Below are 24,466 nucleotides of genomic sequence, written 5' to 3'. Positions count from 1 at the left end.
TATTAAGATTAATGACTCACAAGTTCATCTAAATGCTAAATAATAATGAATTCTGAAAAAAAGAAACCTTTTGGTTTATTTTTCTGTGCCATTGGATATTAACCAAAAATAAGATAAGCCTTACCCAGAATACAGAAACAAAAGCTCCAAAAACAAAAAGGAAAAAAAAACAAACCAAACCCCAAACCCCAATGCTACCTTTGTTAACATAAAACAAAAAGCAAAACAGATAGTCTCAAGACTCTGGAACAGTTGACTAACCAAGAAACCAAATGCACAAGAGAATAGAAGCTAAGTAGAGTACTACTGTCATCACCTTGGAAGGCAGGAAGACAGACTATAAAAGGGATCAGGAGAGAAGGGCTACCACGGAGAAATGAAGCCGTACTCTGCTAGCTCTAAATTCTAACATTAAAACTCCTGAATCCTGGAGTTAGTTTAATGTCACTGACATTAACTAGCTTTAGTTACTGTCATTTTATTCAAATGGATGCCATTTGATTAGGTAGGTATTGAGCATTATTTTAGGAGAAACACCAAACCCAGTTCCTATTTGCTTAGGTATCATGTCTCCTGTACAGAATGAAAAAGGGAACAAAGTATTTTGAGACAGTCTTTAAATGAAGCCATAGGAACGAAGTTATTTTAAATTTACCATTCAAATTTCCAGTAGCAAATGACCCAGGGTAAAACAGGAGGTGGACAAAAGCCAAGAAAAAGATCTATTTGGGAGATTAATAAAAAGGAACATGGCTAGTGGTACACTACCGGGAAGTTATTGCCTGGAGAACAAGACCACGCTTTCCCACCTGCCTCTGGGTAGTGCACACTGCTTTAAGAAATGTTTTTTCAAAGTACTAACAGAGGGAAGTAAAGATAGAGATAAGAATGCTGCTAAAGGAAAAATTAGGTGGATGGTAGAAAAACATGGAAGTTTAGTTGTTCAAGTTTTAAATAAATTAAAACAGTTCCTTCGAAATGAAGCGTGGTTGCTACTGTGGATCGTACTTATTTTGAAGGTTGGGGGAGAACAGGCAGGGGTGAAGACATCAACATACTGTACCGACTGTACTCAAATCTCTAATGTAAGAGATCAAGTCTTAATATTTACATGAGCTGCCCAAAGCAACGTGACACTTCTGAGGGTAAAATTTCTTACCTTTCAGATCTGCATTTATACATATGGTTCTCGCTGTCATCACCTCTTCCTATTTAGAAGCAATTATCTAGGAGGAAAGTTTGCTTACCAGGTTTCTCATAATACTCTAAACACCAAAAAAGCACACTACTTCACATTTAGAGCCTTCACGCTCATTACAGACTACTTCACTCTAGTTCTAAATACAATCTCTACTTCAAAAACCAAAGTCTTACAACTCTTCAAGTTTTCTGGCAGATAAGGGGTTATGGAAAAAGAGTATAAAGATTAATATAAACAGATGAGGTCAGCAGGCACAGAAAGCCTGCTCACACACTAAGAGAGCCTCAGACCAGATACAGGCTGGTGAACGCTGCCATCCGACAACAACAAGGAATACAATTTGGTTGAAGTTTTAATTTTTTCATTTGTGGTATGTGACCTTCTCTGTTTTCTTTGTTGTTGCTGTCGTTGTTGTTTTCTGTAGTACTTAACCAGACAATTCTGAAGTGTAATAGCCTTGATTTTCCTGATGTTAACAGTGCGAGGGTGGTGAATACGAAAGCTAAGCAAGTGGTTGATCTTCTACTGTAACATCAAACTGCAGAAATAAAAATCTCCCTGAACGGTACAAACAGGCTTTGGCTTTCCTCAACCACTGATTTTAATGCATCTCAGATTCTCTGAGTGTTAGTATTGTAATGGTAGTCACTGTATGCCATAGCTTGGCAACAATATTACATATTTTAAAAATTCAGGAGGGTGGTCTGTTCTTTTGCAATAAGAAATGCAAAGTAAAATAAATCCTGGGAGCAAATGCTTCAACTTTTGGGAAAGTGTGTCTGTGATCCTGGTACCCCACTCAGAGTTCTTCAATATTGTTTTCTAATCTCTCCCCTTTAGTCCATCCTCTGGCTTCCAGATAAAGGCTCTGTATACTCAAAACAAGCAAGCAAATTACATTGAGTAATTTGGGGCAGGTTCACGTGTTAGCTCAAGAAGTCAGTTCACAATGTTTTCTATATATTCCATTCCAAGGAAATGAAGTTCACATAAAACTCTTTAACATGGCCTTTCAGTCTTTGAAGGAGAGAAGTATGGTATAAAGTATGACAATCACCAACAGTAAGAAACCTCCCAACCTTGCCTTTTAAAGTAACAAATATGCTGAGTATGTATACTTGCATGTGGCCTGGTAAAAGTTCCTCGGTTATCGCAGTTCTGAAACACTTTGAAGACTTTTTTTTTTTTTTTAACTTAAAAGGCAAGTTCTATTTTCAGACTTTCAAACATGTTAAGGTTAAATCTGCAACTAACTGGGTTTTCCTTTTTACATCGATCAGTTTTTAGTGTCGACGCATGAGACCTTAAAGATGGTTGACAGAACTTATGCACATTGAAAGAATGACCAAAAGGACCCAAGAAAGATAGCTGGACACAGCAGACATTACCTTGAGTGTCTCACATGTTTCCAGGAAAAAAAAAGGGGGGGGCAGGGGAGCCACTGAGAGTTGTTATTCCATACGGCACTGAAACGGACATTCAACTCAGTTTAGGTAAGAGTTACTTATCCCTGAAAATAAAGGCATCAGATTCTAAGCAGCTTTAGAAATTCAATGCTTCCTTGTGCCTCTTCCAGGAGGTGGCCACTGATCCAAAGTCCTAAATCAAATGCAAGTGTTCTTGGTAAACGATTTCCTTGTTTGTCACTGGTCAAGGCTGGCCGCCGTGGGTCACTGTGGTGGCTGCTGCTCGGGTGGCCCCTCCTGCTGTGGTGGTGCTGGCCGTGGCCCGGGAGGCCTGGGGACAGGCATGTCCTGGTGCTGCCTCTGCCTGTAAGCGATAACTGTCCCCAACAGCAATGCGATGATGGTCATGAGGTAAAGGTCCCACTCAGGTCCCAAAAGCTGGTCCATATCAAGCTGGGTGAACAGATCTCGAAGCTTAATGAGAAAAGTATAAAAATCATTATGATCATTAAAATGTAATAGAAGGAGCTAGGAAAGTTACATCACAGATTAGATAAATAAATACAGAATTTATTAAATCAATTGGTTTTAGTAACATTTTGCAATGTGTTCCAAAAAAAAAGGGTTTTACTAAACTCAGAACTACCATATGACCCGGCAATTCCACTCCTGGGTATATATCCGAAAAAACAGAAACACTAATTCTAAAAGATACATGCACCCCAATGTTCATAGCAGCATTATTCATAATTGCCAAGATGTGGAAGCAACCTAAGTGTCCATCAACAGATGAATGGATAAAGAAGACGTGGTACATATATACACAATGGGACATTACTCAGCCATAATAAAGAATGAAAATTTGCCATCTGCAGCAAAATGGATGGGCTCGGAGGGCATTATGTTAAGTAAAATAAGTCAGACAGAGAAAGACAAATAGTGTACGATATCACTTATATGCAGAATCTAAAAAATACAACAAACTAGTGAATATAACAAAACAGAAGCAGGCTCAGATATAGAGAACAAACTAGTGGTCATCAGTGGGGAGAGGGAAGAGGCGGAGGGGCAATATAGGGGTAGGAGACTAAGAGGTACAAACTATTAGGTATAAAATAAGCTACAAGGATACATCATACAACATGGGAATTACAGCCACTATTTTGTAACTGTAAATGGAGTATTGTGTATCAACTACACTTCAATTAAAAAAATAAAAATAAAACCCACCAGACTTTAACAAAGGATCCAATCTAATAAAATTAAGGATAAAACAAGACAAAAATATAAAGACAATGAGTTCAACTGAAAAAAAAGAAAGTTTTAAAAGCCTTCAACTGAAACTCAAAATAATGTCTGAGGACCAGAGCTATGGTTCCTTTCCATCAGTAACCTAACGCACTGATTTCCAACCATTTTTCACAGGAAATATTTGAAACAAACACTGGGGACAATGGAGGACCAAGGGGGGGCGGAAATCAGTATCTTGGCACACCTCACCTATAACCTATTTCTAGTGTTGACACACTAGCTAACAAGCTCTCTTCTAATGAAAGCAGGGCTATTTTACTACTTCTCTCATGTAACTGAAGATGACAGGAATTCATAAATTCAATAGCTGAACAAATAATGCTTTTTAGTTAGGATTTAACTAAATATTTAACAACTGAAATTGAACTTAAAAGTTATTTTCTTCATCTATGATATTTTAATTGTTTTAGTGTCACTTAAGTTATTCCTGGTATTTTCTGACTGATGCTTACCCACAAAGAAAGTAAATATGGGGCATAATCCTTTAGGTTTAAATAAAATTACATTTAAAAGGTCCCCATAATATAATATTTGTAGGTACAGGTGTTAAAATTTTTCTGTAAAAAAAATTATAACAAACTATTAACTGTGTTCCCTGGGGTGGGACCCACAATAGGAGACTTTGTTTTTCTGTATTTTTTGACTTTCTTACCATCAATACTTCTTACTCTCTTTTTTTTTTTTTTTAAGTTGGAATATCTAGGTGGTAGGATTACTGGGCATTTTATTGTCTTCTTGGAACTTCTGTATAAAACACAACAACTTAACATGGTGTATTACATGACCAAATCCTAGACTGTAATCAGTAGTTTATTAGTAATAAAAACTGTGAGAGACAAGGGTCTGAAATAGTCCTGGGAAAGAAAGAGCAGGCGGCCACACTGTTAGCTTTTCAGTTAAAGGAACAATGATCCTTTGAGTTAACGGAGCATACAGCATACCCTGGCTCACGCTATTGAACAATTATAAATTTGACATTACAAATGTACAAGCAATCAAGAGGACAGAGGCCAACATCTCCAGCCCTCTGGAGCCCTATACGTGGAGGACCTCAGTGCATGTGCTAGGGCTGCAAAAGGGAAAAGTTGTCGAATTTCTCTTTATAGATGCTGAAGCAGCATGGACTAAATTTACATCTGTGTAACAAAGAGGGAATGCCCCTTCCGGACTCTAGTGCTGAAATGGTGCATCAACTTGTTCTAAAAGATATTAACAAAAGGTTGAAACATCATCCTTTTCTGGTCTGGCGTGAATTAAAGTTAAATAGCCCTTCTTTCTGCATACATTTTAGGACTTTCAGAGTTAAATGCTGCACCAGTGAATCCATTAGGAGGAACGATTGGTACTGTAAACAAAACAGAAAACTGGAGAACCCAAGAGAACCAACATTGTGTTGGTAACTAGAGTTGGTAGTTTTGAAGAGAATGGGTAACCCACCCATCTCCTAGCAAAGTTCTATCATTAAGCATATTTAAATAATTCAAGGTATTTTTAGAAAATATAGTTTCAGTGGTATTTTTAACATGTTCCACTATCAGAAGAATCTGAAGTACAAGAGCCTGGACAGGTTCTCAGGTTCTACTTCTTTTCCTGTCTTAAATTCTCTTTTTAAGGGGCTGGTCTGAGTCACTGCTAGGCAGTCATCTGATTTAATGTTTACTGGAATTAGTTAACTACTATTGCAAATTGCCATGGTTTAGTCTCAGTTTTCCCTAAACCAGGAAACATCTGCACCAATGAAAAATGCTTTAGCACTGGGAACCATTGTCAAATGTTACCTGGGAAGTGTTAAGTACTTTGTGGCTATACTCATCCCTCACCTGATGAGGTCCCTTCATCTGGGAAGAAGGAAAGAGACCAGACACTTGCAGGTCCTTCCTCCCCTCCCCCAACTTTGCAAAAACGAAACTGTGGACTGAGAAGGTTACATCATTTGTATTTTAGTTAAAAGAGACACAGACCACTTACATTTGTTTCCCGTATGTACTGCAAGAAATAGACAATACCCAATTTGCAGAGTGCTAGGAAGACTGGTACTTGTGCATCTGGGCTGGCTTCCGCTGCCATGTCATAAAAACGTTTTGCAAGGTGAATATCCTATAATACGGGTAGTAAACCAAAGTGCATTTCTTGTTAAACTAAGTAAAAATAATTACTATTTATATATTAGGAAAGTTTATTTTACCTTTCAAGTTTCATTTTAAAATTTCCCTTACCTAAAGAAAAAAACCCAAGCTTTAATTAGGTAAAATTTGTTTAATTATCTAACTGCTTAATTTTGAAAAACTTAGTTGAAAAATTTAAAAGTTAACTTGTGTTCCCCTGATCTGACATCCCACTTGCTGTGCAGATACGGTGGACACAGCTATATACCTATGCATAACACTGTTAACCTGGAGACTTCCGGGGTGACCTGTAAGTCTCAAGTTAATATTTTCCTACTTGTAACCAGTCAGTGTAAGTAATTCCTGGTTTCAGTCTGCAACAGTGATCTTCAAACTGGGGTAGACATACTCAAAGTTTTCCAAGGGGTGCATGCATAGACAGTGTTAAGGGACTTGCATCCTGTGTTTTCCTGTCTTAGATGTATTTCTATAAAGGGCAAAACAAGTCATTACTAATTTTGGTCCAGGTTGGAGTGCTCTGCATTTAGATAAGTGGTAGAATGGGATGGTGGGAGGTGCAAAATTCTCATTTAACAACCTCACTTCTCCCATCCCCTGACTACTGTCAAAGAATACCAAACTCATAGGTAAGAATTCCATGAGACATGGGAAAGAAAGGCTAAACATTAAGACTGACTTTTTCTACATATTTAAATATAAGCAGTTACTTTCAGCTATTCTCTATACTTGTCCCTAAGGTGAATCCTTTTAGTTAAAAAGAAGAGCACCTTCAAATAACAGTAACAGCATGGTCAGTGTCTTTGACTTTTTAAAAAATGTAACAAATTTTATTTGTAGTAATATTTCAGAAGACTGCCCTGCATCTCTCTCGTCCTCGAGCACACACACATATTGATATCTACACTGTTATATTTAGGATATTAAGCCAAAGACAGATTCATGAAAACGGAAAAGTATATTTTTCAAGATCATGCATCAAACTTTATGTGATCTGCAGACTCTGTGTGGATGATTCAATAGGGTAATTAAATCTTATCTATCAATCAAATCCTGAATTATTTATTCCAATTATAACCAATCCTCATCTTGTTTAATACTTAATATTTTTCTATCTATACTGGATGCTGGACTGATTAGCTTTTAGAGTATGAGTATCTCTTTTATTTAAAAAAACAGAAAACATAAGAAAAGGTGATCATAATGTCTTATAAAAACGAAATTATTCTGATTTTTATACATGATTAATTATTCTTAAAAGCTGAATCCCAGGGTTCCCTCCCCTAATGCTAATCAAAGGAATTCTATCCCTTTTATCATAGTCTTTATTCATAAGAATTTGTATAAGCTTTACATTACAAATTAAATTATGAGAAAAGCACACTGATTAATTTTCTTGTTTTCTTGTTTTACAGCCTATTATAAAAACAGACTGTTACATTACTTTAATTCTGATTGTCTTTAGCAAATTATTACTAAGCGTATAAAACCCATAACTTATGGGTAATCTTTACATTAGGCATCAAACCCATTTTACTTTTATTTGAATTAACAAAGTCAGACTTTCTGATAGAAACTAAGTCTGATTTGGCTGACTGATCTGACAATGCAGGGAGGCTTCAACAACTATGTTACATGGCAGAGATTGTCCATGAACTGAACGCACTCAGCCTGCAGCTCCAGATTCTTGATAAAACTACATTCAAGTATCTTATATTAATATAAATGTAAAATATCAAAACTTACATATTGGAATTAAAATACTCAAGTGTAATAAAATAAAAAAGCACTTTGACAAAAAACAGTGCATTAACAAAATGAAATGAACAACCTTCTAGATTTAAAAGCACATAAGGTCACAAAGTGTCTCTAAGTGACTGAATGAGCAAGGAGTATCATTAGCTATTGATAAGCCTTGGGAAAGCCTTTTAGACATCACTCCCAGAAACTGAGAAAGTATGAGTCCAGTGATCAGGGAACACCTCCTTTTGCAAGTCTCTAGTTTCCAAATCTTTGCTTTCAACAGAACTGAACAGAGGCTTAACCAAGTTATCAAGTGACAGATCATCAGAAATAATTTTAATGACAGATCAGTCTGATTTTTGGCATATGTTATGGACTAAATGTTTGTGTATCCCCAAAATTCATATGTGATACCCTACTCCCTAATGTGATGGTATGAGGAAGTGAGGCCTTTGAGAGGTAATTAGGATTGGATGAGGTCATAAGGGTAGAGCTATCATGAACGGAATTAGTGTCCTTATCAGAATCCCTAAAGAGCTTGCGGCTTCTCTCTCGCTCTTTCCTCTTGAGAGGACACAGAGAGAAGAGGGCCTTCACCAGACACCAAATCTGCTGGCACCTTGATCTTCAACTTCCCGGTCTCCAGAACCGTGAGGAATAAATGCCTGTCGTTCAAGCCACTGCGCTACAGTATTGTCACTGCAGCCCAAACTACCAAGACAGCATATAACTCTAAAGCAGTTTAAAGAATTAAGTGACCTTGCTATAATAAAATTCTTCCCATTCCCATATACTTATTTATGTGAACAAGGTTCCAGTCATATATTTATAAAATGAAAACAAGAATTAATGGTAAACCTGTTCCATGATACTTAGGCTAATTTTTAAAAATGCTCTATTTATCTCACTAAAAGATACATTTTCAATAATTACCACAAAAAATTTAATCAAATTTTATAATATCATGAAGTTGATGAGAACAATAGTATATGAATAACTGACAAACTATGGCTAATATCTCGAGAATTTTTCTTAATACTTAAGAGCCTATAATCACAGGAAATAAAATTCAAATTTGAATTTATACACTTTTTTGTTTCAGATAAGCATGATCAGTGATCAGTACATTACACTGGTATATAATTCTGTGGGAATAATGGACTAAAATATAAATTCAGGGAGAAAAGGAAAAGATACTATTTTCATTTAACGAATTTGCTGTGTATATTTAAAAAATTAATAATGGGGTTATCAAATTATTTTGGTACTTAAAGTAATTTAGTCATTTTATTTATAAAAATGTTAGTGTTTAAAATAGCTAGGACTTAGACCCTTTGAAACTTATGATGAGATATTTTAAATGTCAAATTAAAAATGTGCAAGAGGATACACAGTTTTTCAAAATTATTTTAAGGGTACACAGGCAAAAACTTAAGACCGTGGGTCTAAAGAATGTTAGACTTCATTAGGAAGGTAAAAGAATGAATATATTAAATTCATTTCAAAATAATCTAGAAATGATAGAATTTGGCTATTGATGGACAGTTTCTCAAACAGCAGTTATCAACAGAGGCAGCACTGCTTTTCCGTTTTCATGAATCTATCTTTGGCTTAATATCCTAAATATAACAGTGTAGATAGATATCAATATGTGTGTGTGCTCGAGGATGAGAGAGATGCAGGGCAGTCTTCTGAAATATTACAAAACTGTCTCTTAAGTTAGCACCTAAAATCTGAGCACATTCTAAAGCAAACCTATTTCCTATAAAAATGAAGATGTTTCCCCCCAAATCACAATTACATTATCCATACATTTGTTTCAAAGTCACACTCACCTGTTTAATGCCTAGTCCTTTCTCATGCATATATCCCAGGTTAAACATAGCTTGTGCACTGTGCTGCTGCTCAGATGCTAGGCGATAATGAATAAACGCCGTCTCATAATCTACGTCAGTGCCAAATCCATAGAAATGGTAGTCTCCAAGCTTAATTCTAGCCACAGTATAGCCTGAAACAAAAGGTAAATGCAAACCTGCCAATAAATAAGGTGTGTTGAAAACAGACCAAACTCTTATTTCTCCTCCTGCTAACATGTTTATATAAAATAAATGTTAATTTGTAACACACAGACTTTATAACAAATTCTTCAGCCAACATAGAAATTCAGTAAAAATTTAACTAGAAGGGTTGCTCTTCTGAAGAAGGCTTTTGTAATAGTCAGGGAGAGGTAAAACAAAGTGGGTGTAATCTCTATTTCACTAATAATACTCCTCAGATGATCAATCACTCTACTCTGTCATTTAACATTTTAAAATAATTCAACTGGGGACTTCCCTGGTGGCGCACTGATTAGGAGTCCGCCTGCCAGTGCAGGGGACATGGGTTTGATCCCTGGTCCAAGAAGATCCCACATGCCGCAGAACAACTAAGCCCGTGCGCCACAACTACTGAAGCCTGCATGCCTAGAGCCCACGAACCACAACAAGAGAAGCCACCGCAATGAGAAGCCTGTGCACGGCAAAGATGAGAAGCCCCTGCTCACAGCAACTAGAGAAAGCCCACACGCAGTAACAAAGACCCAAGGCAGCCAAAAATAAATAAATAAAATAAATAAATTTATTAAAAAAATAATAAAATAAAATAATTCAACTGGACCATTGTTTAGGCTTGGAGAAAGGGATAGGCAGACGATGTTGAGAGTAGTATGTGTGAGAAAGAACTATTCAAATAAAAAGGAGTGGGGAAAGGCTGAAATCTTAGGTTTTACACCTATAGTCTATCACACGTTCTATTCAGTTCTCATTTAGTACAACATACTAGCCTCCAACTAAAAACCAAAGAGTAAAGCGTAGTATGATATAAATGTCCAGTACGATAAAGACCTTGCAGTTCAACTTAGAAACCCTGGGACTGGAACTTCCATTTTAAGAATGAATACCAATCATGAAAGCAAACAAGTTAAACTACAGTTAGTAACTCTGCTTAATTTTAAAGTGGTGAATGACATGATTTAATCTTTATGTGAGATTAAAAACAAACAAACAAAAAACAATAAAGAAAGGTCCCTGGGTAAAATTCTTATCCTAGAATTAACCAACCACTCACCTTGTGAGGCGGCCCGGTTCCAGTGTAGCAAAGCTCTGGGATAAGTTTCATTCTCACCTACGATGGTTGCTTCTCCTACAAGGAAAGGTGAAATACAAATCAGGTGTTTAAGGAAAGGCCCTAGACTTTAGGCTTTATCTGCAAACCAGGGTGGATACATGGAGCATAATTTAAATAAGTACTGGGATATAACAAATATTAAATGAAAAAACTATTGAAATTAAGTATGGGAATAAAATACTGAGTTCAAAGGAATCATTGCATTCAGGGCAACACTACTTCCTGAGACACATTTTCACCACAGAACTAATAACGAGACTACTGAAACACTAGAGATCTACATACCACTGGAAAAGCAATGTTTCTGCATCTGCTGTAGTTTGAAAAATATATTTACTGAAAGCAGTTAATTTTATGATGGACGTCAAATCCATTTCTATTGTCAACTGTATAAAACTAACTTTGATGGCTTAGAGATCTGAGGTAAAATAACTTGAGCATGTGTGCTGTTATGTTCTAGTTATAATAATAGAGAAGTATCTTTGTGGCTTTCCTTTTTAAACAGGTTAACCCAAGGCAGGACTAAAATGGACCTTACTCTGATCGAGAATGAAGGCTGCATTGCTTTGTGCCACTTCATAGCCTTGCTCCGCCAGCAGGAGGTACTGGATCACTGCGGCATTGTAGTCACCATCTTTATAGCTGTTATAGGCAGTCATGAGCCTCTCAGACCACCGGCCCCGTTCACATACATTCTTAAACAACTATAAAAACAGGAAAAAAAAATCAATACAAAATTAAGAAAGATATATTGGAAAATCATTTTTGCACTTGGCTATAAGCAATTGTTAAGCTTGCTCTCTCAATCAATCTCTGGCAGTTTTACTAAGTATATATATAAAAGTCTGGGATATTTATTTGAAGCTTTTGAAGCTTTCACCTAGTCTTTAGAACAGGTTTATAAAAATAACAGCAAACAATTATATACCATTTACTCTGGCCAGGCACTATCCTAGTGATTTATGTATAGTATGTATATTGACTCACTTACTCCTCCCATGAGGGACCACTCTCTTATGAGGTAAGTCCTAGTAACAAACAGCTCCATTTTACAAGCAAGGAAACTGAAGCATAGAGTGGTTTAGAAACTTTGCTAAGTGTTTAACAATGTCCTTCTAAAGTGCCAATTACGAGAACGCTAACAACGTTCACTTAACGTACACTTTTTGATGCTGACCATGTCTCAGATGCTGTCTTAGGTGTTAGAGAGACTGTAGACAATAATATCTGCCCTTATAAACGCTGATTCCAGGAGGGAGAGACAAATGGAATAAGTGTGATTCTAACACACAGACCCTCGGAGCCTTCTTTCAGTATACCAGTGCTAGTTGGCTAAGTCTGTTTCTACTCTAGAAGAAATCATGCAAAGAAAACCAGAATTAAAACAGTAGGATTGGGGGTGGGGCAGGAGGGAGGTCCAAGAGGAAGGGGATATATGTATACATATAGCTGATTCACTGTTATACAGCAGAAACTAACACAACATTGTAAAGCAATTATACTCCAATAAAAAATAAATAAAACAGTAGACTTTCCTACGGGGCAAATTAATTTCCTACATACAGGTTGGTAGAAAAGCCCTTACCTCCACTGCGGTGTGACACGATCGCATTACACCTGTGCCGCTGGCATGCATCTGAGCTAGGTTATAGAAAGCCAAGATATGGCCTCCCTGAGAAGCTAAATTAAAATACTTCAAGGCCTGTTTATAATCCCTCTTGACTCCAATGCCATCTGTAAGGAAAATTACACGAGAGGTTAGGAATAGTCTTAAATAAGATTTAGCTGAAGCGTCAGAGAAGCCCTACACAGGAATAAAACTAAATGAAATTCAGAATTCTTACTCTGGAAAGATGTGAATCTTATTAATATAGATTTGTACATCAATACAGATTAATATACTCTACAATGAAACACAAGATGCACACATCATTGTATTGGGAGGACATTAATCAGCTAGAAATTCGATAGCTCTCACTTCCATATCATAGTGGCATCTAGAGGAAAATAGGTAATTTAGATTTGGTGTGTCCATCATTAATTCCAGTGTTACTTACTATAGTACATGGAGCCAAGCTGTAGCTGCCCATCCACCCAGCCTTGTTCAGCAGCTTTCTGGAAATACTTCAGTGCCAGATCATAATTCTGTAGAAAAAGAGGGCATATGATCACATGGTAAGAAAGCTCAAAAGGCTGATATACTCAGAAGTCAGGAGATTCATTCATAAAAAGAATTAACAAGGCATACAGAAAATATTCTTAAAATCATTAGAAGGATGACCTTCTAATTTTTTATAATACAAAGATGGTAATATTTTTTAAGTCATGGGGGATTAACATTTAGGACTGTTAAAAAAAGCAAATATACTCTTTTGTGAAACAATTTGCATGTCTGCTCTCAGAAAGCATAAACAACACTAGTAGAACAGCCGGCCAGAAATTAAGAAACAGTCATTGTATCTTTTCAATTAACCAACGAACCCTTTTAAACCTCAATATTTCTAATATTAAATAAGAAAAATTCTCTCCTCATTTGTTCTTCCCTGGGTAGCTTATCAAACATTATATGATTATTAGATTTCAAATATCAGACATATCCCCAAAGAAAAATGAAAACAAAGGTCACTACTGGACTTCAGTACCCTAAAATGACTAGAAGGAATCAAAATGAGACCACATTACTGTCTTTTGTGCTAGGAAATACCTACAGATTAGAATTCTATACCTAGCTCTTAGTTTCGGGCCCAAATTAAAAGAACGTATTGCTTGGAGAGACCACACAGAGATGAGGATCCAGGAGCATCCAACGTGAGCAAGTAGCACAGAAGAATGAAGAGCAATGGCCCAGGAAAACCAAGACAGCCCCCGGGAAGAAAGAGTTCAAGTAAGGTAGAACCAAAAAATGTCCTGTGGGGCTGACACTGAGGAGGTTACTGGTGAGCTATGTACAGCAGTTACATGAGGTAAAAGCCTGACTGTTGAGAGCTGAAGAGTGAATGGTAGCAGCTCACACAGTTCATTCTCTGGGGAAACGTGGCTTTGCAGGAAAGGGCTGGAGAGAAGAGAGGTGGTAGCTAGAAGGGCAAGGGGTAGAACAGAAAGTTTTTCTCCCTCTACATGGGAGGACTTAAGAATTTTCTTAGGCTTGGGTGAAGAAATTAGCAGGGAGATATTTAAGTCTGGGAGAGATGGCAGAGTAGGTGGGGTAGAGAGCATAGATGGAACAATGAGAAACAGCTTCATACCTTGAGGAGAAGGTGCCAGAGACACAGCTATTCTAAGAAGGCAGCTGCTATGGTGGGATGGGGTAAGGGGTGGTAGGGAACCAAACTCAGAGTTTCAGCTTTGCTTATAATGAAACAGCCTCACCTGGGCTGACTGGGAGCTAGTTAAGGAATACTTCCCTATCTCACCAGCTGACTGCTCATTAAAGTCAGACGTCAGATTGAAGACTTACAACTTGAACTCCTCTCCCGTAGAGGTAAGCCATTCCAAGCCCACTCTGTCCAACTGGGTTGCCCTGCCAATCAGAGACAAAGTGAAAGATTCATTACAAAATAGGCGAGAATAAATGACTGCAAAAGAAATAATTTACAAGCACATTCAAAACATGTTTTAGTACTTTTCAATTTAAAACAAAATTTTCTCCTTCCCATCAGACTAAACATGATACTGAGTTTTAGAGATTTGACTTTCAGTAATTGCTGAAAAAGAGTAAATAGTAAATTCACTTACAATTAACTTTTGGTGACTTACCTTATGACTATCTGTTTCATGAATTTATGATATAAAACATGACATGTATTTAATCTTTTCAAAATTAAAAGTAGGTCTTTTTTTTCTTTTTGGTAGTTTTTCACTGGTAACCTCCCACCCCAATAAAGAAGATGCTGCCATGGGGCAGAATCAACAAATTAATATTGGGATCAGGTGGCAAGGATATGCTTAAGACTGTTGGAATGTTGTGGAGCAAAGACAATCATTGTTTTGAGACCGAAAAGAGAAAAATCTAGTATTCACCTAAACTCAGAAGGACAGAGGCATCTTTAAAAAAAGTGTCACAGTGCCCCTTTGGGAAACACTCCACTGACATTTGGGACTACAGTAACATGTACTAGTTGACAAAGAGGTCAGTGTACACACTGGAGCCAGAGGATCTTAAATATTCATAGGCAGCTTTCTCTGGGCCAAAGAAAGCCTAACTTATGTATCATGGTTATCAAAACTACCCAGTCATGTAAGCTTTAAACCTCAAGTTGCAACACAAATAGGATAAATTATATAACACCCAATTCCATTACTAAAATCATTATTTCCCTGATCAGGAAACTTCTCAATGAAACTGAAACAGAGAATTAATATTCAATAATCCAGTCCCTAAAAAAAATACATACTGCTTTTTACCAAGTAGGTTTCTTCTAGCCAATTCATCCATATGAATCATACTTACATAAGCACTTCCAATAATTTATGAAGTCGATTATGACTAACCCCCTTAACACAATAAACTTTCTTATTAAAATAATAGTAATATGGTACACATTTCAATATACTGAGTAATGAAGTCTTACCATGTCAGCAGCTTTTTTAAAGTAGTGAAGAGCTGTCTCATTACTCTGAGGTACAATATCGCTTCCCTCTGAATACATCTGAAAAACAGACCCCAATTTCAATATGAGCTGTAACCTTCTCTCCAATTACATTTTTCTCCTATCTCAGCTCATTCTGGGTTTTGTTAGATTTCATGGAATCTTTCAAAAAAGTTTAAAATTCCCCACAAGATATTTTAGAATTAAAAGCAAAACCTTAAAAGTAGACATTTTTATATATTCTATGTCATGTCAAATTAATGACTTATCTATAAACATGAATATATAAAATCAGTTCACTGATCAAACTCAAAAGAAGAAATCTTTTTTATTAACTACAGTTATTTTATTTTATTTTTTAAACATCTTTATTGGAGTATAATTGCTCTACAATGTTGTGTTAGTTTCTGCTGTATGACAAAGTGAATCAGCTATATGTATACATATATCCCCATATTCCTCCCTCTTGCGTCTCCCTCAATCCCACCCTCCCTATCCCACCCCTCTAGGTGGTCACAAAGCACTGAGCTAATCCCTGTGCTATGCAGCTGCTTCCCACTAGCTATTTTATATCTGGTAGTGTATATGTCCATGACACTCTCTCACTTCGTCCCAGCTTACCCTTCCCCCTCCCCATGTCCTCAAGTCCATTCTCTACGTCTGCATCTTTATTCCTGTCCTGCCCCTAGGTTCATCAGAACCATTTTTGTTTTCTTAGATTCCATATACATGTGTTAGCATATGGTATTTGTTTTTCTCTTTCTGACTCACTTCACTCTGTAGGTCCATCCACCTCGCTACAAATAACTCAATTTCATTTCCTTTTATGGCTGAGTAATATTCCGTTGCATATATGTGCTACATTTTCTTTATCCATTCATCTGTCGATGGACACTTAGGTTGCTTCCACGTCGTGGCTATTGTAAACAGCACTGCAATGAACATTGTGGTACATGTCTCTTTTTGAATTATGGTTTTCTCAGGGTATATGCCCAGTAATGGGATTGTTGGGTCATATGGTAGTTCTATTTTTAATTTTTTAAGGAACCTCCATACTGTTCTCCATAGTGGCTGTATCAATTTACATTCCCACCAACAGTTCAAGAGTTCCCTTTTCTCCACACCCTCTCCAGCATTTATTGTTTGTAGATTTTTTGATGATGGCCATTCTGCCCGGTGTGAGATGATATCTCATTGTAGTTTTGATCTGCATTTCTCTAACGATTAGTGACATTGAGCATCCTTTCATGTGTCAAAAGAAGAAATCTTAAACCCTGAGACAAATCTTTCTTCTCACTCTGTCCCGGCGCAAATGGTTGAACAATTGCCTGGGATAAGCGATTAAACGAGGAAAAGAAGAGCCGATAGCAATGTCCACCTTCCTTTCTCCTCTACCACTGCTTTCCCCACGATAAGATGCAGGGTATGTCTTAAATTCAGGAAAGGAAATAACTAAAAGGTTATCTTAAAAGGTTTCAAGCACTGAATGTCTATATAGTACCAGGTACGGGAACTGATAAAAGGGCCAGGAGAAAGGAAAACTGAATGACCAGTAGTACTGTTTTTATCAATGTAAGTATTAAGGAAATAAGAAAATCTTTTTTTGAGATAAGGAAAATTAGTAAGTCAGAGCAAGAATCGAGAGGGCTGAAATGAAAAGTTGTTAAATGCTAACAAAAATAGATAGGCAGTGACTTCCCTGGTGGCACAGTGGTTAAGAATCCACCTGCCAATGAAGGGGACACAGGTTCGAGCCCTGGTCTGGGAAGATCCCACATGTCGCAGAGCAACTAAGCCTGTGCGCCACAACTACTGAGCCTGTGCTCTAGAGCCCGTGAGCCATAACTACTGAGCCCATGTGCCACAACTACTGAAGCCCACGTGCCTAGAGCCCATGCTCCACAACAAGAGAAGCCACCGCAATGAGAAGCCCGCGCACCGCAAGGAAGAGCAGCCCCCGCTCGCCACAACTAGAGAAAGCCCACGTGCAGCAACAAAGACCCAACACAGCCATAAATAAATAAATGAAAAAAAAAAAGATAGGCAATACCAATTTCTATGCTGTAACAGGAAGTCTAAATGTAAAGTTCTCAGGTCCCAAATGACTAGCTGTGGCAAATCCTGGTTAGATCTTCTCTTTGTAAAAGCTTTTGAGATATATAGTCTATCTGAGCCTCCTAACCTTAGGACTTGGCTATAGATGAAAATATCCATTGGTTTAAAATGTGTTGATTTTCAAAATAATGAAAAAAGGAAGTTTTGAGGTTATGCCATGACATATGGAATCTATTCATTAAGTATCTAGACTTAAAGGTTCCCTTGCTTGAGAAAAGAACTGCATTGAGAGGTGGGTGATGGCTATCATATTTAAGACAATTAAGAGGTTTGCAGACACATTTCTACACACTCTAAATGTCTCTTATTCAGCATGAAAGTAAACAGGTAATTATGACAGACTTAGCAAAAAACTGCACAGCATAAAGAATAAATTCCTTATTACTGTGTATAATACACAGAAAGTAGGGGTGCAGACAGTGATAGCTAACTTCGATGGAGAATTAACATACTGACAAGCAAATGCTATGTTACCTTTAAGTTACTTAAGAAAATGCCTCAGAATAGCACTTATCTTAAGACAAGATATAATATGCTTGTATTGGAAATTTTATTTTCAGCTTATATTTGGTAAATTGTAGACGATGAATACAATACGTGCTTACTATGTGAACACCTCTTGCTATTACAGAAAATGTTCACAGGATGTACAGTACCTTTCCCAAGAAGGCCATGGCATGAGAATTGCCAGCATTAGCTGCTAAATTGAAGTAGTCAAATGCTCTCTGTGAGAAAGGAATTTATGAAAATTATTAGTTGTTAATAGAACTTGCCCTTGGCTTTTAACCAAAATAATTACCTCAGGAACATTTTTAAAAATCTTGTTATACTGCAGTATCTCAGTTTAAGTAAATGACAACACAACGTCTCCTGGATGTCTGAGGTACCCACCCCACTTCCCTCTCATATCCAATCCATCACTAAGTCCTATTTCTTTCACCACCAAATACTGATACATCTTGAATCCATCTACCATCCTCCATTCCCATAATTCTAGTGTAAGCTGCATTATCTCTCAGCAGAACTTCTGGAATGCACCCCTCCCTGATCTTTCTGCTTTTATTCTTGGGGTCATCCAAAGCGACTGTTCTTAAATCTCAACATGCTGGTCCTTCCAGCCCCTTGAAGTGCTGCAGGGAATACACTGACGTGACCAGACACTGTTTATCTCAGTACTGTTTCACCTTGTTCCCTGCACTCTGGGTACACCAGCCATGTTCCTTCCTGCCTCAGGACCTATACACATGCTGTTCTTTTTGGCCTGGAATGATCGTATTACCTCCAAGGTTCAACTTAAATGTCATCCACATCTCTTCAGAGACAAGTGCCACCTCCCCCTCATTAACCTATCATTGGACTCATTAATTCTCCTTTGTAACAATAATCACAATTTATTACATATTTGTTGGTGTGATCATTTAAAAATTACCTAATGCTTCTATTAAACTTGAAGCTCTGTAAAAGTAAGGACCAAGGGTAAGGTCCAGCGTTGTATCCTGAATGCCTTGCAGTGAATGGGACAGGTGGTACTCAAATATTAGTTGAATTCATGCAATTATATATTGGGAACTCCTTTTCTTCTGTGAAAATTTATCACTGTGTAATTGTTTCACAGGTAGGCAGCATACACCATCAAGAATATCCCAAAACTTGTTGTGTAATGGTATGTAGCAAATTCTTAACCAGAATTCTGTTCTCTCACCTGACACTTTTACTAACCAGTTCATCTGATGCTTCACTGGCCGAATGACATGTAGTTTTACTGACCTAAAGACACTTAAAGTTGTCAAAATGCTGTTTGAATAATAGTTTTAAAAAGCATCAATATTTGGTATAGTTTTAGCGATAAATGTATTTTGTTACAAACTAATTCTTAAAGTTGATATAATATAGTGCTTGAAATAACCTTAATTAGAATACTTAACTGGTGTGGTAGAAAAACAGTTCCATTAGTTTGAAGAACATTTATTGAGAACTTAATATTATACATGCTAGGCACTGCCAGGTGCTGGGAATGAAGTGGCAAACAAGGCAGACATAGTTCATGCTGTTTTGGACCTTATATTCTAGCAGGGGAAACAATTACATAATTAACTAATTTATAATGGACAAAGGCCACAGGGAATACAGATTTTCAGAAGTCATAACTGTGGTCTATGACCTATTCTTGAAGTGGGGTTGTGGTCAGTGGAGACATTCAGGGGAAGAGATCCTGGAATTGAGTTCTGGAGAATAGCTAGGATTGTTACGTGAATAAAGGAGGTGGGATAATAATATTCACTCTAGTCAGAGGGACTGGCCTTCCAGAAGTCCGGAGATGGGGAGGTTCTTAATATTTTCAAAGACCTGAGAAAAGGTCCGTGTGCCTGTGACTCAGAAAGCAAGGGGCTGGTGAGGTAAATAGAGACTGGTACAAGGCCTTGGAGGTCATGTTAAAGGTTTTGGTTTCCAAGCTACTAGAAATCACAGACCACTCAAGAGAGTTTTAAGCAATGGAACTGCACGATCAGATGCAGTTTACAAAGACAGGCTATTGCTTAGGAAATGCAGGCGGGTAATTATTCACACAAGTGATAGGTATATTGATGGCAACAAGGGAAGAGACGAGAGATACACAGGACAAAAAGCAGACCAAAATTGGTGAGTGGGTATGGATCTGACCGCTATAGTTGTACACTCCTAATTTCTCACAAACTCAACACTGAATTTTCTTCAGTTCTAGGAAATATTTTCCAATAGGAGTTTTCTAAGACATACTTCTATCACAATACCTATAGAAAACCAAGGCATTGTTGATGCATTTTCGGCCGTATTGAGAACTAGGTTTTGGAATTAATAAAACCTTTCCCATCACTACGAGGTATGATCACATTTTTGTTCCTCAGTTTCCTCAGGGGTTAGATCTTGAAAGCTCATTTGTGACGTTACCAACATCCATTAATCACAAAGTTTGGTATTGTCACTGACTTAGCAAGAAATATATCTGGAGCATCATTTCTTGCTACAATATGAAATGTAAAGCCCTAAGAACAGGAAGGTTACCTGATGGTTTTGTTCTACTCCACGGCCTCCGTGCAGATGCAGCTGTCCCAGACCAACCTGAAAATGAAAAAGGAGGCAAGAGTAAATGGCAGCACCTGTCTCTGGCATGTAATGAAATTAGACCAACAGGAAACCATTTGGTCACAAAAAAGGTTTCTGTTCACAACACAGAAAATTAAACATTTAGTCTTAATTCCCTAAGATATTACTCTTACATTTTTTTTTTTGTTGTTTTAAAGACCCTTTTGATGTGGACAATTTTTTTTTTTTTTTGCGGTACGCGGGCCTCTCACTGTTGTGGCCTCTCCCGTTGCGGAGCACAGGCTCCGGACGTGCAGGCTCAGCGGCTATGGCTAACGGGCCCAGCCTCTCCGCGGCATGTGGGATCTTCCCGGACCGGGGCACGAACCCGTGTCCCCTGCATCGGCAGGCGGACTCTCAACCATTGCGCCACCAGGGAAGCCCGATGTGGACAATTTTTAAAGTCTTTATTGAATTTGTTACAACATCGCTTCTGTTTTATGTTTTGGTTTTTTGGCTGAGATGCATGTGGGATCTTAGCTCCCTGACCAGGGACTGAACCCACACCCCTTGCACTGGAAGGCGAAGTCTTAACCACTGGACCGCCAGGGAAGTTCATATTCTACATTTAAAAAAAACCTAAAAATGTCTGCTTTTAGTTGCAAAGTATCCTGAAATAGAGGTGAAATAAAGGCATTTCCACACAAACTAAAGAAAAGTTCAAATCTTTTGAACTCAAGAGTATTCTTTAAGAGGGAAAATTATCCTGGGAAACCTGGAGATGCAGTAAGAAATAAAGAACAAGAGAAACGTAAATTTGTGAGTAAATCTAAATTGGATGGACTATATAAAATAATAGTATCTTGTGGGGTTCAAAAACATATAGGATTAAAACACAGACAAACTCAAACCAAAATAGGGTAAGAAAGGTGAGAAAAAGGAACTTGGAAAAGCAAAATAAAAGTGAGATAGAAAATTGAAACTCAAATATATCACTAATTACTCTACTTAAAAGACTGAATGGATTAAGAAAAATGAACAAAACTAGTCATATGATGCTTGCAAGAGACATACCTTAAACATTAGAAGGTTGAAAGTACAAGATAGAAAAGATATTCCGGGTAAATACCAACTAAAAAAAAGTAGTGTAGCTATGCCAGTTATCAGGCAAAATACAACTAAAGTAAAAAATATTTCTGGAGATAAAAGAGGTCATTTCATGACACAAAAGTTAGCTCAACAGAAAGATAACAATATTAAGTTATGCATCCACATGGCTTAAAATATATAAATCAAAACTGATGAAACTAAAAGGAGAAAGAGACAAATCCACAATCAGAGTGGAAAATTTCAGCAATATTGTCTCAGCATTTGACAGAAAAAGCAGCCAAATTCAGTAGGGATTCAAAAGATTTGAACAGTAGGATTAAGAAACACGACAATTGACACATATCAAACACTACACCGAACGACTGTAGAAATTCACATTCTCTTTAGCCCACAGAATATTTGCCCAAACTGATCAAGATGCGGCATCAAGCAAGTTTCAAGAACTCTAACAACTGAAGTCATACAGAGCATATACTGACTACAGTAGATTAAGCCAGATATCAACAACAAGAAAGGTAAGCAAAAAATTCCCATGTACAGTTGTCCCTTGGCATCCATGGGGGACTGGTTCCAGGAACCCCACAGATACCAAAATCTGCAGATGCCAAGTCCCTTATATAAAATGGCATAGTATGTGCATGTAACCCACGTACAACCTCCCGTACAGTTTAAATCATTTCTAGATTACTTATAATACTTAATGTAAACGCTATGTAAATAGTTGTCAATACAATGTAAATACTATGTAAATAGCTGCCAGTGTGTGACAAAGTTTGCTTTTTGGAACTTTCTGAAAAAAAAAAATTGTTTTCAAATTTTTTGATCCACAGTTAGTTGAATCTTTGGATGCAGAACCTGCTGTTACAAAGGGCTGACTGTATGTGGAAACAAAGCAATTCATTTCTAAATTACACATGGGTCAAAAGAAATCACGATGAAAATTAGAGCTAAATATAATGAAGATATGATAGTGGGAGAATGTATTATACTAGCTATCAAGTTCTATAAAGCTATGAAAATTTGACAGTATTTGCACAAGACATGTACAAGAAAATGCAGAGCATTATTTGTAACAGCCCAAATCTGGGAAGAATAAAATGGATAAATTGTGGTAGTTTCATACAATGAAATACTATATAGCAATGCAAATGAATGAATTACAGCTATGTGAAAACACATGGATTGATTTCACAAAAACATAATGCTGAGTAAAAGAAGTTGATACCAAAAAAATGCTGTATGATTTATTTTTACATAAGACTCCTTCAAAAACAGGCCAAACCAATCTATGGTGTCAGACGCAAGCTGAGTGGTTACCTACAGGCAAGATGAAAGAGTTAGGGAAGAAGAGTTCCAAAGAGGGGCTTCTAGGGTCCTAGTTACACCACACAAGAGGCTCCCTTGCTGATAATTCATTGAGCTGTACTTCAGTTTTGTGTACTTTTCTGTATTCATGTCATAACTCAGTAAGTAAAAAAAAAGAAAATGATATACTATACCACACACTTTTTTAACTTGAGATTTTCACTTAATACACTGAAATCAGCTTTCTACATTAAGTAGTATTCTACATAATTTTTAATGACCGCATAGAATTCCATTATATTGGAGTGACATATTTGAGCCAATTCCCTATTGTTAAGCATTTAGAGTGTTTTGAATTTTAATTGGTGTCATATAAAAGAAAGATGTATAATCAGAAGAGACAACTTTATTTTAATTTCCATGAGCTAAGATATGGCTTAAGTTTCTTTCTTTTTTTAAAAAAATATTCCCTTCTATTAGTCTGAAAATTAACTGTTCTTAAAATGGACAGCGAAGTTCTCCTTTTTATTTTAATATCATCAAAACAACCCATGAAACAGCATATTATACGTGATACTTTGATGTACTGAATATATCATACAGTTTACATTAAACAAGCCTACTTCTGTCCTTGACCTTGAGAAAATTATAGTCTAAGATAAGGAAAGGAAACATGGATAGCTCTGAAGAGCATCTGAAATTCCAAATGTGCCAGAGACTTTTTGTTTGGGGGGGTGACAGTTTCCATCCTGGGTGACCCCCAGAAGAGCCTTCATCACCACCACAACGCTGCTCCATTTAAGCAGCAGTTTCCAACTGGGGTGCACAGCGGAGTCTCCCCGGCCAGCTTTCATGGAACCATCAATATGCCTGGGCCACATCCCAGGTGAGTCCAAAGGGAAGGTCGTGAGAGTGTGGTAATCATGTAGCTAATAATAGCTCCGTGAAAATGTTATAGATATAAGCGCTTGCCCCCAGAGGCTGTCCCATACAAGGCAGTAAGATCTCGTGGGAGATGTTTGAACACATACCTGTGCTTGCACATCACCTTTTTCAGCTAAGAACTGGTAATACTGAATCAAATCTTCTTCAAGCATTCCACTGTTCATTCCTGGATTTTCCACCTCGTCAGGCAGCCGTATTCTCTGTACAACTGAGCCTCCCGTCAGTGAGATATCACTAGCAACTGAAATGTGGACAAAGTAACGATGGGGATGAAAGTCAGAGGGACTGTCCCACAGAGGGAAGTACAATTCCAGCTGCCAAATGCTGACAGACACTATGTTAAAGGAAATTGTTTCCATAGTGGTCTATAGAGTACAAAATAGTAATCTA

The 24,466-nt window shown here is 37.3% G+C and overlaps 1 protein-coding gene across 1 annotated transcript in view; it reads right to left on the bottom strand.

Annotated features, from left to right (window-relative positions):
• Positions 1-2,871: 2,871 nt before the first annotated feature.
• Positions 2,872-24,466, bottom strand: part of SEL1L (SEL1L adaptor subunit of SYVN1 ubiquitin ligase) — a 52,515-nt gene continuing 30,920 nt past the window's right edge. The window contains exons 10-21 of the mRNA XM_065871667.1: positions 24,163-24,317; positions 20,696-20,752; positions 18,310-18,378; positions 15,521-15,598; positions 14,407-14,469; positions 13,007-13,094; positions 12,535-12,683; positions 11,488-11,653; positions 10,890-10,964; positions 9,620-9,792; positions 5,887-6,015; positions 2,872-3,081 (exon numbers count right to left, since the gene is read on the bottom strand). Coding sequence (XP_065727739.1) covers positions 2,872-3,081; positions 5,887-6,015; positions 9,620-9,792; positions 10,890-10,964; positions 11,488-11,653; positions 12,535-12,683; positions 13,007-13,094; positions 14,407-14,469; positions 15,521-15,598; positions 18,310-18,378; positions 20,696-20,752; positions 24,163-24,317 — 1,412 coding nt within the window. The remainder of the gene's footprint in view (positions 3,082-5,886; positions 6,016-9,619; positions 9,793-10,889; positions 10,965-11,487; positions 11,654-12,534; positions 12,684-13,006; positions 13,095-14,406; positions 14,470-15,520; positions 15,599-18,309; positions 18,379-20,695; positions 20,753-24,162; positions 24,318-24,466) is intronic.

Source organism: Phocoena phocoena, chromosome 2 (genome assembly GCF_963924675.1).
Source record: "Phocoena phocoena chromosome 2, mPhoPho1.1, whole genome shotgun sequence".
NCBI classification, from domain to species: Eukaryota; Metazoa; Chordata; class Mammalia; order Artiodactyla; family Phocoenidae; genus Phocoena; species Phocoena phocoena.
Note: the sequence above shows the minus strand (reverse complement) of the source record. Positions and strands in the feature narration are given on the sequence as shown.